Below are 14,875 nucleotides of genomic sequence, written 5' to 3' on the forward strand. Positions count from 1 at the left end.
GGGGAGGGGTAGCGACTTTGAGAAAGGATTAAAAATTTCCTTTTAGATACAATTAAGGTTAAATCGCATGCTCAAGCACATGCCATGTGCACACACAGAGGAGCATTTGCAATGGTTGCTTTTTTTATAACTCATCAAAACCAAGGAAATAACACTTTTATTTGAATCTCAGCAGGCATCTGTCTCTGAGCACCTGCCCCAAGTCCCTACCCCTGCTAAAAAGGGTTTTCTTAGTAGTAATTAATTTGTGTTATTTTTACTGATTAGTTTTTGGCCTCCATTAAACCTCCAGCATTGTCTACCAAGTATTTGATTTTTTTCTTTTTACTGAATGAACAAGAGAACATCTCTTGTTTTGGCCACAAGAGCACAAATCTGCTTCAGGAGATGTTAGGTGAAAGCTTGCTAGCCTGTGACCTTCTGTATTTGCTGCTATCAGTTTTTTGGACCTCATATATCAACCTCAGGCAAAGAAATGTTGATCTGGAAAAAGCAATTAAATTTGCTCCAGGTTTTCCTTTCCTTTTCGTGGCAGTTGGAATTAGTGTGAAAGGTCAGTGACAACAAATTAGCTCTAAAGGTAGCTTTTGAAGTCTGTGTACAAAATTAAAATGGGGCCTTTGTTTAGTCACTTGTGCTCTTGTTAATTACTCTAACACAAAATCAACTACTTCCATCTCTGGAATTGTTTTGCATGCAAACCCTGTAGAATGGATTAAAAAAAAAATCTCTTATAAAATGGTGCGGGGATGCAGTAACTGTGTTTAAATAATTACTGCTGCCCTACCTGGGCCTGAATTGTACCACGGCTGTGCTGCTTCAAGTGAAAACCTTCAGTCCTAAGCACACTCGCTGGGAATAAGCCCCACTAGACACAGAAGGACTTGCTTCTGAGTTACCGTATTTTTTGCTCCATAAGACGCACTTTTTTCCCCCAAAAAAGTGGGGGGGGGGAAGTGTGTGCGTCTTATGGAGCGAATACTGCAAAGCTGCAGGCGTTCTCAGGGCAGCAGAGCCTCCTTGGCAGGTGCATCTGCCCCTGACCAGGGTCCTGCCTGCAATCAATGGTAATGCAAATGCAAATGCAATGGTAATACAAATGCAAATTATAATGCAAATGCCGGCGCTCAATGGTAATGCAAATGTTCAGCGCTTAGTGACAATGCACTTGCAGAAAAATACTACAGTACCTCATTCTACCAGTGCAAGGATGATAAAGCAGAAAAGGCTAGCATATAAAATTCCTTTTAAACTAGAGGTAGTAAAATATGCTAAGGAGCATGGAAACAGAGCAGCAGAGAGACATATTTTATTACACTATTTGGTTCAGAATATTTTTTTTCCTGTTTTCCTCCTCTAAAAACTAGGTGCGTCTTATGGTCAGGTGCGTCTTAAAGAGCGAAAAATACGGTAACTTGCATAAATGCACACTTCATGTGACCTTGAGCAGGACTTCTTCAAGATAGTTCATGCTGGCTGTAAATCCACCTCTCAAAACCTTTCAAGGTGATTCCCTTTCTTTCTGAATTACAGCATATAGTAATACATTTTGCCCAGTAATGCTGTAGTAGAAACAACTCCTTAGAAGTAATGAAATTTACTTCTGCAAGTTCAATTTCTAGTAAAAGAAAATGGAATAAGGAATGTTACCAGCAATAAAAGAAATGAAACTACCAATCTGCAGCTTTCCAGAGTGGAAAAAAAAGATGAGAAAGACAAAGGTTCCACAGAGAAACTACAACTTCATTGAAGGTCAACACAGATCAGCAGGCAAGGGATGCATTCGCAGACAACATGAAGGGCAGGGGCCTAGAAATAATTCTTCCTTATCCCATCTATTTATGCCAATGAGCATAACAGGACCATAATGGCCAAGGAACGAATACTGACTATAGGCACTCCATGGTGTGTGTGTGGCTACTACAGGTGTGCGCCACTTAACAACGGGATACATTCTCCTATCCCTGTTGTTATGTGATTAGGTCATTAAGTGAACATTCAGTCCAATCTAGTGCCTTTGCTGTGTAAACAGACACTCCTTGCCAGACACTAGCTGGTTGCACAGGCTACAGATTGTCTCTTTTTTGCATTAACAGCGTCTTCTTTGTTGTGTAAACAGCCACTCTGCTGCAGGCTATGCAAGATGCAATTGCCTCATTAAGAGCATCTTTATTGTGCTTTGGTTCATCTTTAAGTGAATGCATGCCTGTATTGTGTCTGGAAAACAACTCCAGTAACCCTGTGCTTCCTGAAGCATCTGAAGAAGGTTCCCTGAGGGGTGCTGTTCTCTTGTTGCTCATGTTCCCATCCACCAGCAAGAACCAAGATGGCTCCTCAGCTTGCCTGGGTCCCACTGCCAACCCAGAGGCAAATCTTGATATGTCCAATATAATAATGGTTCTTTTTCACCTCAAGCTTTCCAAACACAAGTGATTGCCATAAATATGCTCACATAACTAAAACTAAGACCTGCTGTTGGCATTATGCCTTTATTAGCCTGCCAGGTGAAGTGAATGCCCTTCTCTGTGGAGTTGCTCTTGAGAAACTGAATGATTATAATGATGATTCAAAGGAGGTGGAGGTCTCCTAGTGTCCACTGCAGGACATACACCATTATAGCTGAAAGTAATTCCTGTGGTCATAGAGACAAGTGAGTACCAGATACTGGCACAAACAAAGGGGGATGAACCTTCACGTCATACCTTCCATGTAAACATCTGTGTGTCTGTTGTTGATCTTACCTGCAAAGCATTTCTTAAGGTTTTGGAGTATCTATAGTTTCTAAATCTTTTCTCCTCCTATGTTGGCAAATAACAATCTGGAACTTCTTTTTCAACATTTTGCAGATCGAACTTGGAATAGCCTCTTTCCTTCTTCATATCAAACATCGATTAAAAAAAACATTAAATATTTTTGCCTGTAATACTTCTCTGGTTATCTGCACCTGCCAGTCACAAACAGATGGCTTCAGATTATCTTCCTAATATTTATGTCAGATTTATTTTTTTCCTAGTTAGCTTAAACAAACCCTCAGCCAAGAAATTGGTTCCTTCTTATTTGTTATTGAAATTTGAACAGTTCCTCAGCTGCATATGATTTAACTTTATTTAAAGTGACTACATCATAACTTGTAATACAGACACAAGTCTCTTTATAGAGATACTGTACATCACATTCTTAATCTATACAGATGAACACTCACTTCTTTTGTTTGGAAGAAAGACAGGATAGCAAAAAAAAAGTGCCTTGGACTGCCTTTGTAGACTGCCTAGAAGACAGGTGCAAGAGAAGCTCACCTGCAGTCAGATGTGTGAATGTTTCTGCTTCAGCCACCAACCACAACAGCTTGTTTGTTCAGCAAGGTGATCGGTCACAACAAAACTGAGATATCTTCACCTACAATGTACAAAGTCATTAATTTATATCATTTATATGCCGTCCTTCCTTAAAGGAGCTCTGGGTGGCATAAATAGTGGTCTCCATTTATCCTGTGTGAGGTAGGTTTGACTAAAACATTATGTTATTGCCCCAAGAGTACCCAATAAGCTTCATGGTTGAGTGGACATTTGACCCTGGGTCTCCCTGGTCTTGGTCCAATCCTATCAACTACACCATACTGTCTCTCAAGCAAGCTCTGCCTGCCAGCTGTGTTTCCAATTTTTTATGTGGTATAGCAGCTAGAGTGTTGGGCTTCAATGAATGAAAGCCAGGCTAAAATCCCTTGCAACTACAAGTTTACTGAGAGGCATTAACCCATTTTTGCCCGGCCCACAGGTGTGCACACTAGATTCCTGTTATGTATATGCAACATTGGGCAGAAGTGGCTAATTAATTTCTCAGCCTAATCCAACCTAGAGGTAAAATGCTGCTCTGAGTTCTTTAAAGGTAGAAGGAGATACAAGTGTAATAAATGAGAGCCAAATCCTATGCATGCCTATTCAGGAGTAAGTCCCATTACAGACATTGTGGCTTACTCCCAGGAAAGCGGGGTAGGATTGCAGCTTAACATTAATTGAGTGGATCCCAAACTCCTTGGGAGTTTGGGAACTGGGGCAAGTTGTTGCGTGGGAGGAACAAAGGCAGCGATCCCTAGGACTGTGCTGCTGCCAGGGCCGATTGGTTGTTTCTTACCTTACAATTGGATGCACCAGCCTCCAAGAGTGTGGGGAGCTGTGCTGAATCCTCCACAGGGCTCCCCAAGCTTCTATTTCAGTAAAAAAAATGTAATCAGAAAACACTTCCAGTTCTGCGATTGAAAACCAGAAATGGTTTCTGATTGCATATTTTACTGATATAGAAGCTTGGGGAGCCCTGTGGAGGGCTCCACGGGGCTTCCTGCACCGTCTGGAGGCTGGCACGGCAATTTGTAAGGTAAGAAACCCCCACTCAGCCCTAGCAGGAGCGCAATCCTAGGGATCATGTTGCTGCCTTCCCCCACTCCTTAAAGGGGCCAGAGGCAGGGCTTCTCAGGCTGGGGCATCTGATGCTCCAGTTTGAGAACCTCTGTATTAATCTGTATTAATCTGTATACTGTATGATATGGAGATTTTTGTGTGGGAGACAGCATTCACTCTGAAGCAGGCCATGATAAAGTCTAGATTTCACTTTGATGGGGTGAATATTTTATTCAGGTGCACAGTTGTAGGACAAGAATTTGTATATACTATTATATATACTGCTTAACAGCAAGTTTTAGTTTCCAGTATACGCACATCATAGGTAGCTGTGCTGATCAATAAGTAGAGGTGTTTGTTTCTGGTGAGTAAGATAGGATTACAGCCAAGTCTAAGTGAACACAATGTACTTACTTCTGAGTAAAATAACACTGTTTTCAAACACCTCAATTATAAGAAAAAATCCAAACGCCACAGTCTTGTGACACCTTTCTCAAGACTGGCCTGCTACGAGGCTGAAATGGTCACCTGAAGCAGTAGCTTGAGAAGGGATGCTTGTCTCCAAATGTGTACACACCTCCATCAAACCTTTCACCAAACCTTAATTCAAAAAGGAGGAGGGGAGTGAAGCAGAAGAAGCATGTAGAGGACAGGAGAGTGGTGGGCTGTGAGGCGGCAGCTGGTGAGCTGCCAGGTAAAAGGAGATGACAGTTGGTGTGCCTCCTCAGGTGATAGGAGATCTTGGGCTGGTCCTGACCTTTATCAGGACTAATTAAAATAACACAAAATCATGATCAGCCAACTTCAAGTTATGCGGAATTCAGTAGACTGGCTGTTAAGCAAAGCAAAACTTGAGGGGGGGGGGGTTGTGCATTGTGAAAGTCTAAACTCTGCAGTTAATAAAAGTGTCTTATGACAGACTCTAGCAGCAATTAGCAGACTCCATTTGAGTTGTGTCACCAGGTGCCAGATGCTAATTTCAGGATGCACCCAGGGCTATCAGGAAAAATAGTCCTCCCATTTTTAGAAGACACTAAAATCTAGTAATTTCTGCATTTTCTTGCATTCCATTTTAAGATTACTATAAACTACATATTCTGAAGTTCTTACAGCAAGCCCAGGTCCTCCCCACCCTTGTTTGGCTTTTTTAAACATCCAGTCTGATGTTGAGCTCTAGAGAACTCAAAAGTTTGCTGCTCACAACTCTGTGTCATTTTTGTCCATTCTAATAACGGTATTACCAGAGTATGGCTTTTAGTTTTCAGTGGTTTCTCCTAGCCTGGAACTAACCAGCTGTCAGAGTGCATTCAAATGAAATAGCCATCATGCAGAACTGTTGCAGTAAAATCATCTTGTGGTGAATTTACCATATATGAAAGCAACTTGAGCTATCACAGTCCTATATCTTTCTCCTTGTTTCATTTGATACACCTTTCATTCCCCCTCCCCACTCAGTTCCAGCTTACTCACTATCAGTCCTCTTTGTACTCTCCACCCACTCTTGTCTCTCTGTGCCTTCTGTCATTCATGCCTCGCTTATGGGAGCATGCCCTAATTTTAGATGCTAGTTAAGTGCCAAGGTTGATGCAACTGGCAAAAGGGTGAGAACTAAGATAGCTCAGTTCCTTCCAGGATCAGATGTTACATTAATTAATGTTAAAAAAAAAAAAAGGAAAAAAGTTAAGGACATTAAACTAATCACTGAAAAATGAGGTAAAGGACTAACAGCTGTTTCTAATGGGAGAAAATATAAGGTGTAGTAGTCCAAGGTACAGAAGACTGTAACTGCAAATGTATTTCAAAATTGAGTTCTGATGCCTAATATCTCAAATAAAGCTGGATTTCATGTTCTTTTGCAGCAATATAAAGTTCATCATGTACTGAATGTCAGTGGCATAGCAAGCTACCCTAAAGCCCAGGCCAAAGTTAAAAATGATGCCGCCCATGTCATACCCAGAAGTGATGTCACATCCGAGGGTGAGGTCATACCTGGGGTTGAAAAAAATCTGCTGCCTCCCCCCACACACAACCACCCTTCTGCTTGCCCCCCAAGAGGTGTGAGCAGTGACTGGAGTCTCTAGCAGCCCGCTCCCCTTGCTCCACTGCATCCCCCCACCCCCAGCCCCCTCCTGTTTGCTCCCCAGAGCAAGGGGCCAGAGACTATCCCTGTTGTCCCTCTTGCAAAGAGTGCTGTTTTTCCCAGCACTTTTTGCAAGAGGCACGAGAGACAATCGGGAAGGGAAGTACAATTGCACAGGCAGATGGCCAGACTGTTGCTCTGAGGAGACTGCAGCCTGGTACAACTGCTACCTCTGCACACCTTCTAGCTATGCCACTGCTGAATGTAAATACTTTTTGTCTGGCAAAATATTTGTGTCAGATAAGACCCATGCTAAAAACTAAATTACCATGTCAAAAAAATATTGCTCATTTTCAAGTGTTTTAATCTGCAATTTATCTTCACATAATGATCACCTGCTCTGATTTTTAGAGCCCAATCCTATACATCAGTGTTTCTTAAACTGTGGATTGGGACCCACTAGGTGGGTCGTGAGCCAATTTCAGGTTGGTCCCCATTCACTTCTATATTTTATTTTTAATATGTTAGACTTGATGCTACCATGGTATGGGACTGCATTTCGGGAAATGTTATAGATCTGTACTTTTAATAAGCTACTATGTAGTCTTTTAACAATGATAGTAAATGGAACTTACTTCTGGGTAAGCGTGGGTAGGATTGCAGCCTAGGATTGTTAAAAATGTTCCTGCTTGATGACGTCACTCCGGGTCATGGCATCACTTCCAGTGGGTCCTGACAGATTTTCATTCTAAAAAGTGGGTCCCGGTGCTAAATGTGTAAGAACCACTGCTATACATATCTACTCAGAAGTAATTTGCATTATAGTCAATGGACCTTACTCCCAGGTAAGTGTGGATTGGATTGCAGCCTCAGTTCCACAAATCAAAGAGCATACTGATATTGTACTACAGTACATCATGACATTTCTATGTACTGTACTGTAACTTTTGTCTCTGCCCAGCACAATGCATGAATAGGTGTAAAAAGACTAGGCAGGCAGGCAGTCAGTGTTGGTACAATGTACTTGATTACTGTGTCAGATTCCATTATATAAGGAATGGGTGGGATATGAAAGCAACTTTCTTTGTGGTGCTTGTTTTCCAGTGGAAATGACATGAACTAACTAAATATGACAGGCTTGTCTAATGTCATTAATGTTACCTGTTATTTGATGAAATATCTTGTATTCAACTGAGGCAATGCACTAGTTGTTTTTAATGAAGTTCATTGTCTTGTTTTATTTCCTTTATTTTGAGAGATCACCAGTCTAAGAAAATATACTGGAAAGGAGAATCCTTTGATAAAATACAAGTGCTATATTTCATAACCCTCATCTCCACTGTAGAGTAAATAGAAAGATTCTTTTCAGCATTTAGAGATGGTTTTGTTATGGTTCAAAATTACAAGTGGCATTGGATTTCAGTGAGAATTTTGCACCTGATTTGCTGGTGCAACACTTGGTGAAAATCAATATTGTACAGCTACTTCTAATATTACTTTCTGTTGATTGTATCACAAAAATGAATCTTGACACCTTGAGACCCACTGCATAGACCCTTTGAATTTTATGAAGGTACATATGCATACCGTTCTAATTTAAAAGTTGTTCATAGGGAAAATTAATATCCAAAACAGTCTTCAGGGGAGTGAGTCTGACATCTTTTTCGAGGTTCCTATATATCCACTACCTAGTGACAAGAATCAAAATACAGTCATGTTATATCTATCACTGCGTTATGATCTATGGCATGGAGTCACGCCATTGCTTCAAACTTGAGTTCTGGTCATTTGTAACAGGTAACATGATCTAGCACAGGGGTGCTCACACTTTTTTGCCTCAAGAGCTACTTTGAAACCCAGCAAGGCCTGGAGATCTACCGCCCCCCTCCAGCTGTGCCACCACCTCTGAGCATGTGCAAAGTGTTTTTCCCCTCGCCAGACTGGGTGCCCCGCCCCCTCCAGCTACGCCACTGGCTGGAGGTGCTCCTGAGCACGTGCAGAGCACCTTCCCTGCACGGGCTCGCCCCCTCCGCAGGGACGCCCTGCCTGGCCCGTGCCGGGAGCCCCCCGCCTGCAGGAGGACCGGCAGAGGAGCAGGTGGCTGGGCTTGTCCTGGCAGCCCCCTCCCCACAGGGTGCGGAGGGAGGGAGGAGGGACCGCCTGGTCCAGCAGCAGGTGCAGGTGCAGCAACAGCAGTCACGCCTCCCAGAGCAGGCGGGCGGGCGAGCAGCCTGGACCACCTGCTGCCCTTCCGCAGCCCCCCACGCTCCGCCTGCAGGGACCCCGTCGCCCGCTCACCTTCCAGCCCAGGGCTGCGCCCAGGCCACCCTCTACCCTAGGGGTGGGCTGGAGAGAGGGGCGCTTCCTCTCACAAAAGCTGCACAGCGGGGAGGCGAGGCGACGCGAGGCTCTCTTCTCCCTCCCCCCCACCCACCCTTGTCTGGCGGCCTGCACTGCCGCAGCTCCAGCCTCTCCTGTCCAGCCCGGGCGCTGAGGGGGAGGGGGTGCGAGCGGAGCGAGAAACGGCGACTGCGCTCGCTCTCACTTCGTTTTTCCGCCCGCCCCGACGCCCGGTGAGAGTCACAGAGCGCGCGCACACCCTCGTCGCACTCTAGGCTGCCCCTGCGCAGGCTCTCAGAACCCAGAAGGCAGCTCTTTGGCGCCACCTGCTGGCCAAGCCGCGGAACTGCAGGAACAGCTGGAGCAGCTCCGCGATCGACTCATTTTGCCCTCGCGATCGACCTGTCGATCGCGATCAACCTATTGAGCACCCCTGATCTAGCATGTTATGTTACAGCAATAAAATCTGCATTGGGACAAACTATAAGATGCAGAAAGATGTTGTCCTCAATCCAACTAGGCAAATTTGTAAAATGAGAGATTGGTCCTGGGGCACTCAGGGATGAATGAACCTTAAAACTAAACATTATATTGTTTTTCCAAACCATCACATCAGCCCAATCCTGAGCTTCCTGGTGTCCACTGGAGCAGTTGTGCCAAAGCGGCTACCACTGTATCCAGCAGACACTGGGAAGCAGCTGAAGGTCTCCTCGAGAGAAGAAGACTTTCATTCCCTCCCCTGGGGAAAGCCCCAAGTCCTGCAATAGGGCTTCTTAAGTCTACACTGGTTATTTTGCCTGCGCAGTCCTGAAAGACTCCATATCGGGCCTTCTGGCCCAATATGGAGTTCAGGATATGGTGGAATAGAAGTTTGCCGATCCCACCCCCTCCTGCCCGGTTCTTTCCCCCACACTGCCCTCCCCCTGCTCTTATTACAACCCCCTTCTCCCCCAGAGGCCACACAACCACCTGGCAGTCACACTTCCCCCCCCCCCCCAGTGGTGGCATGTCCTCCTTCTGCCAGTGTTGGGCCCAGCATCTGACTGACACGCTCCCTACTCACCAGGTGCCATAAACATGCTTTATGGCATGTTTATGGCACCCAGTTTAGGGTTGGACCCTAAACTTCTAGTAAGTTTTTTATTGCTTCAATGAAGAGGGTTTTTTTTTTGGTTTTAATTATTGTTTAGGGCAGTGGTTCTCAAACTTTTACCAGCGGGACCCACTTTTTAGAATGAGAATCTGCCAGGACCCACCAGAAGTGATGTTATGATTGGAAGTGATATCATCAAGCAGGAAAATTTTTAATAATCCTAGACTCCAATCCTACCCACATGTACCCAGGAGTAAGTCCTATTTACTGTCATTGTTAAAAGAATATACATAGTAGCTTCTTAAAGTACAGAGCAGTAAATTTTCCCCAAATGCAGTCACATACCCTGGTACAATCAAGTCTTAATATATTAAAAATAAAATATTGAAATGAGTGGGGTCCCACCTGAATTTGGTTCGCAATCCACCTAGTGGGTCCCAACTGACAGTTTGAGAAACACTGGTTTAGGGACAACACAGTCACATTTTTGGAGTTGTAGAGCAGAATAATGTTGTGGTATCCCAAAGATTTGAAAAGAAGCCTGGTGCATGAGGCCAGCTCCAACAGCTTGGGTTTTCAGTCAAATTTTATCACTAAACTACAGAAATTATTGATCAGAAACTTTTTTTTCATTCAGTAGGTCAGTGCTTTTTGGTAATAGTTAATCTGTGAATGTATATGCTCAGGGCATCATTGCTGTTTGATTAGTTTTCAAATGTCCTTTGCCCTGAAGATTGACAAGAAACCAAGTTTTAAAGAGTTAAAGTATTAAAGAGTTTTAAGTTTTTATTTAAAGTTTAAAGTATTAAAGAGTTTTAAGTTTTAAAGAGTTAAACTAGAACAAGCATCTAACTGGCACATGTGCCACTGCAGACCTGCACCCTGATATGTAATAACTGCAAGAGTAACGATGACATAGATTTCAGCCATAAGGCAGAAAAACTTTGGACAGGACAGCTTTTTCATCTTAATGAAATAACTGAAGTGGAGTATGACACTCATCCCAGGATAGAAAAGACCTGTATTTGATTATGAGCAGATTCAACCTAAGGCTAGAAACATTGTCATTTAAGAATGACATGATTCATGTCACAGACAATGTTCTGGCACACAAGGCTAACTTAACTAAGAACTTCAGATAAAAAAGGATTAAGATATCAAACAGAAAGAACATGCTTGCTGGAACATCAGACGAAAACTGCATGACAAACTGGATGACCAAGGCCAAAGAATCTCACCAAAGACCCAAGTCTTTCTTCAGTATAAGGCAGGGGTTTCCCAACCTTGCAGCACTGCGACCCCCTTGTCCTCTGTGGTTGGTCACAATGCTCCTTATGGTTCTAGAGGCCTCTCACAGCCTGGCTACCCACTCTGTAGGCTTCAGAATGGCCCTCTGAAGCCTCCATAAGCCACACCTGGTTTTCGGAAATACAGGGGGCCCTCCTTACCTGCGGATTTATTTATCTGCAGATTGAGTCCAGCTCCCCAGGATATGCACCCCTTCTCTGGAGAGGCCTGTTTGAGCTCTTCAGAGGCGAGCTGAGTAGAGGCGGTCTGAGCAGAGCAGAGGCGGTCTGTCCCCGGCTTCTGCCAAATTCAGACTGAGCTCTGAGGCAGAAAAAAAATGCAACTTCTGGTTTCACTGAGGAAACCGGAAGTGACATTTTTAGTGACTTATAAGGCATTGGGAAGCCTGGGGAAGCACTCAAGATAAAGTGCTCCTTGCTCAGTTGGCAGGGACTGTATGACATGTATTATTAATTATTATTATTATTATTATTTATTATTTATATACTGCTTTTCAACTAAAAGTTTACAAAGCAGTTTATAGAGAAAAATCAAATAACTAATTGAAAAATTAAATAATTAATGGTATAATATGTCAGTTAGATAGGTACATGCTTCTAATCTCAGCAAGTTCATCAGTCAGTTGGTTCCACAACAATTTTTATTTTTCTTATGTTTCATTGCAGATTTTATTGTGTCCGTGTATCTTCTAGGAATATTGGGTGAAAGAATATGGCTAGTACATTCTCTCGTCTCCTGGCTGGTCGGAGAACTGCTGTTCTCTTTGCAACAGTTAGCACTGGGGCCTTGACCACAGGATACTTGTTGAAACAGCAGAACGTGAAAGCTGGCTCCATTAACAGACAAAAACTATTTCCTCCAAGGTAAATACTTTTGATTCAAATCTTTAAACAAGTCCTAGGGCACGTTCCTTGAAGGATGCTGGGATCTCTGTTGAACAGTCTTTACAACGTTCCTGGGTAAGCAGGAAATTGAGGAAAATCCAAGAAGAAAAGGAGCTAAGGGCCAGGAGGTAGGCTGGTTGAAGAAGCAAGACAGAATTGACACTGGCCTTTGAAGTAGGTAAGTGAGCATGGAATAATCAGCTAGAGGGGTCGTGCAGTGTTCCCATTACGCTATGCAGCCACTTTGCAGTGCAGTTCCAAGCTGAGCACCATGCAGGATGGAGCTTGACAACTCAGCATGTTGGTGACAATGCATAGTATCACTGCTGAGCATCAGGAGATGGCATCAAGACCAGGGCGGATCCAAGGGGGGGGGTCATGGGTGTGTGCCCCCCCAAAGTGTCTGCCAGCAGGCAAGGGTGCCCACCAGGCTGGGGAGGAAAATCAGGAATGCCTGCTCAGCAGGCACCAGTGACATTGGCTGGAATGGGAACCCTGGTCTATCTAGTCGGTAGACCTGGGCTCCAAGGACAGGCAGGAGGCCATCAAGTTTCATCAAGACCACAGAGGCCATCAAGTTCAAACCGGTGACTAGGTCTACTGGCCTGATTGATCTGGACTCTGGAGTTGGTAGTGTTCATGGCCCCCCCCAACACAAACACTGGATCCGCCCTAATCATGACACAGTTGTAATGCCACACACCAAAATAAGGGGTCCATACCGCAAGAGGTAGAGGAGTTAGGGTTAAAAGAAGACAGGCCAATGAGAAATAGGAGTGGGGAAATCTCACAGACCATAAGGATAGGGAAGACATTCTGCCCTGGCTATGAAATGGGAGTGGACTGGCTGCACAGAGAAAGTGTAGGAGAAAGATTAGTTGAGCTGGATGGGACAGTGGAAGCAGAATTTCACAAATTGATTTGAAATACCAAGGATATCTGGAAGATGTTTGGTCAAATTGACACCTAGAAATGTATAAATTAGTATCATAACACAGTTCCTTATTACCTGTACAAGTCATTTAAAAAATCCCCATATGACAGAGATCCCATTATATATAGTATTAAGACTTTCTTATATGTATAGGAATACTGTTAAGAATGTATTGCTATTGTAATGTTAAATGTCCATACTTGAAAGTTGCATGAGTAAGTGTTATGTTGACAGTTCTGTATGAGCAACATCAATTTGTGCCAGGCACGCCCAAGAATGTTACTTGCACTAATGAATGTTACTTGTTACTTACACTATGAGTTTGTCAGAAATCAGAACCACACACACACAAATGTAGGCAGCTCAAGACATCTGGTTCTTGCCAGCCCAGCACTATCACACCTGCAAGAAAGTACTACTGAAGGACATACTACACTTGTGCAAAAGTGCCAATGAAGCCATTCATAATCTAGGGAACCTGCTTGTATGTACATGTGTATGTGTGTGTGGGAGGGGGGGCGACTCTGGAGGTAATTTGTTTCCAGCTGCCTAAACCAGAGATTTTCAACCAGTGTGCCAAGGCACATTGGTGGGCTGCAAATGGTCCACAGGCATACAGTGGAAGAGTCATTTATTAGTACGGCCATTGGGGGATGTGAACCCTACGCCGGCAGTGTGGTGTGGCTTATCAATTGTTCAAAAGCTGATAATGTGCCATGACAATTTTAGCACCTTGTCAGTGTGCCGTGAGATGAGCAAAGTTGAAAATCTCTGGCCTAAACGCTTCCATCCTCTATGGAAACAAACTTTGTTGTTTCAGCTAACAGAATACCTTGGGAAGGACTGTATTTGCTTCCCCAACAAATTTCAACTGTATGCATGAGTCAACAACCAATCACATTTTCCAGTTCCCTGCGGTCTTCCTCAAACCTTCTGATCCACTGCAAAATATTCACATATTCACACACATTATTATGACAAAGGTGTGGAAGCATCTAGAAAACTGCTAATCCTATTCACTTCCCCTTTCCATTTATGAACAGAAAACAGAAGCAAGTGTTACAGATCAATATGAATATTTTTAATTTCTTTCTACCCAGTGCAGATTATCCTGATCTTCGTAAACACAACAACTGCATGGCTGAGTGCCTCACTCCTGCAATCTATGCCAAACTGAGGGACAAGGCAACTCCCAATGGCTATACCGTGGATCAGTGCATTCAAACCGGTGTTGACAATCCTGGCCACCCGTTCATTAAAACCGTGGGCATGGTTGCTGGAGATGAAGAATCTTATGAGGTGAAACAGTTTTATCATATGCTATGTCCGCATTCGGTTTGTACATTTAACTTTGCAAATATAATTAGATAAACACAGATCCTTCGTGAGCAGGGTAGTTTTTGAGGAAAATAGGACACCAGAGTGTACATAAAACCCAAGCCATATGGGTAATACTGATACTTGTTTCTCTTCTTGGTGGAATTTTACTGTCTTTTTTCCCTCAGCGGGAATTCAATGAAGAGAAAACATCATTAAAGGCACTCTCTGTATAATGATAGCCAGGATAATAAAATGCAGTCACAGAAGACAATATTTTATTTGTCTCCTGTAACTGCCTCCTCCCCTGCTGCTAAATTCAGCTTGAGGTAAAAAATGTGGAACCTCATTAACTAAATGAAGTAGAAAAATTTCTACTGTAACACAGACTCAGACACACACAGAAAGAGCCATCTTGGCATATATTATTATAGGTATTCTACTGAGTCTGGGATTCTTTTGTTAATCGCTCAAAGGTGATATTTTGACAGATGAATAATACAAGTCTATATTGATAGATGCGTT

At 43.4% G+C, this 14,875-nt stretch overlaps 1 protein-coding gene across 1 annotated transcript in view; it reads left to right on the plus strand.

Moving 5' to 3' along the window:
- Positions 1-14,875, plus strand: part of CKMT2 (creatine kinase, mitochondrial 2) — a 40,953-nt gene that overhangs the window by 6,856 nt on the left and 19,222 nt on the right. Inside the window, exons 2-3 of the mRNA XM_066616604.1 lie at positions 11,881-12,078; positions 14,134-14,332. Of these exons, the coding sequence (XP_066472701.1) occupies positions 11,927-12,078; positions 14,134-14,332 (351 nt within the window). The 5' untranslated portion in view covers positions 11,881-11,926. The remainder of the gene's footprint in view (positions 1-11,880; positions 12,079-14,133; positions 14,333-14,875) is intronic.

Source organism: Tiliqua scincoides, chromosome 2 (assembly GCF_035046505.1).
Source record: "Tiliqua scincoides isolate rTilSci1 chromosome 2, rTilSci1.hap2, whole genome shotgun sequence".
Classification (NCBI taxonomy): Eukaryota; Metazoa; Chordata; class Lepidosauria; order Squamata; family Scincidae; genus Tiliqua; species Tiliqua scincoides.